Source organism: Aptenodytes forsteri, unplaced genomic scaffold (genome assembly GCF_000699145.1).
Source record: "Aptenodytes forsteri isolate BGI_AS27 unplaced genomic scaffold, ASM69914v1 Scaffold68, whole genome shotgun sequence".
NCBI lineage: Eukaryota > Metazoa > Chordata > Aves > Sphenisciformes > Spheniscidae > Aptenodytes > Aptenodytes forsteri.
Window position 1 is genome coordinate 1,931,601 of NW_008795382.1, and position 813 is coordinate 1,932,413.

Sequence of the window (813 nt, forward strand, 5' to 3'; positions counted from 1 at the left end):
GGCGTGAACGTACAGAAGAGCGTCAAACCATGGGCCGCAGCACAGCGTACGCTGGCCAACCGCTTTCAGTCTGCATCGGCCGACCCGTAGAGACCTTTCGGTAGCAGAAACACGAGATGTATTTTCCATCTATATTTGCACACTTTACAACATTGATGTGTAAAGGTTTTATTTGACTGCCTAGTGAATAACTGAGTTGTTAAATTTATATACTTTTGCATTCATAGATTAAAACTCCAATGTGATTTTTTTTTTTTTTTAATGAGAAGCCTGTAAAGCACACCGTTGCCATGACATCCCATCGGCCGTCCCGGACTCGCTGCCAGCCGAACGGTTTATTGCCATTAACATTCGCCGTTCGTTCCCCATGATGCCCCCAAGTAAAAGTTGTTTACAAAAAAAAAAACCCAAAAAAACCCCAACCAACCACCCAAGCCTGCTTAAAATTGCAGTTCTAAACAGCCGGTGAGATGTCCCGGGGCAGGCCCGCCGGGACGTGCTGCCCTGCCGTGCTGCCCGTCCTGCCCGCCCCGTGGGAAAAACAGCGATGGGGGAGAAACGTGTGTGTGAGGAACGAGGATGCCCGGGGTAGGACCCATACCGAGGCTGGCATTGCCTCCAGAAGGTGTTGAGAAAGACCTTCTATGCCTGGATGGGTTTGGGGTCGTTTTTTTTTTTTTTTTTTTTTTTTATTTTTTCCTGACGTGCTTGGCCATGGGGCGCTGGGTGACCCGCACCAGGCACCGTCAGCCGACGGTACCTCACGGGCTCGGGGAGGTACCGCAGGTAAAAGCAACGAGCCCGGCCCCCCCG

At 51.2% G+C, this 813-nt stretch overlaps 1 protein-coding gene across 1 annotated transcript in view; it reads left to right on the plus strand.

The window, feature by feature from the left end:
- Nucleotides 1-90, plus strand: part of KCNT1 (potassium sodium-activated channel subfamily T member 1) — a 34,148-nt gene extending 34,058 nt beyond the window's left edge. The window contains 1 exon segment of the mRNA XM_009280656.1: nucleotides 16-90. Within this exon segment, the coding sequence (XP_009278931.1) occupies nucleotides 16-90 (75 nt within the window).
- The last annotated feature ends 723 nt before the right edge of the window (nucleotides 91-813 follow it).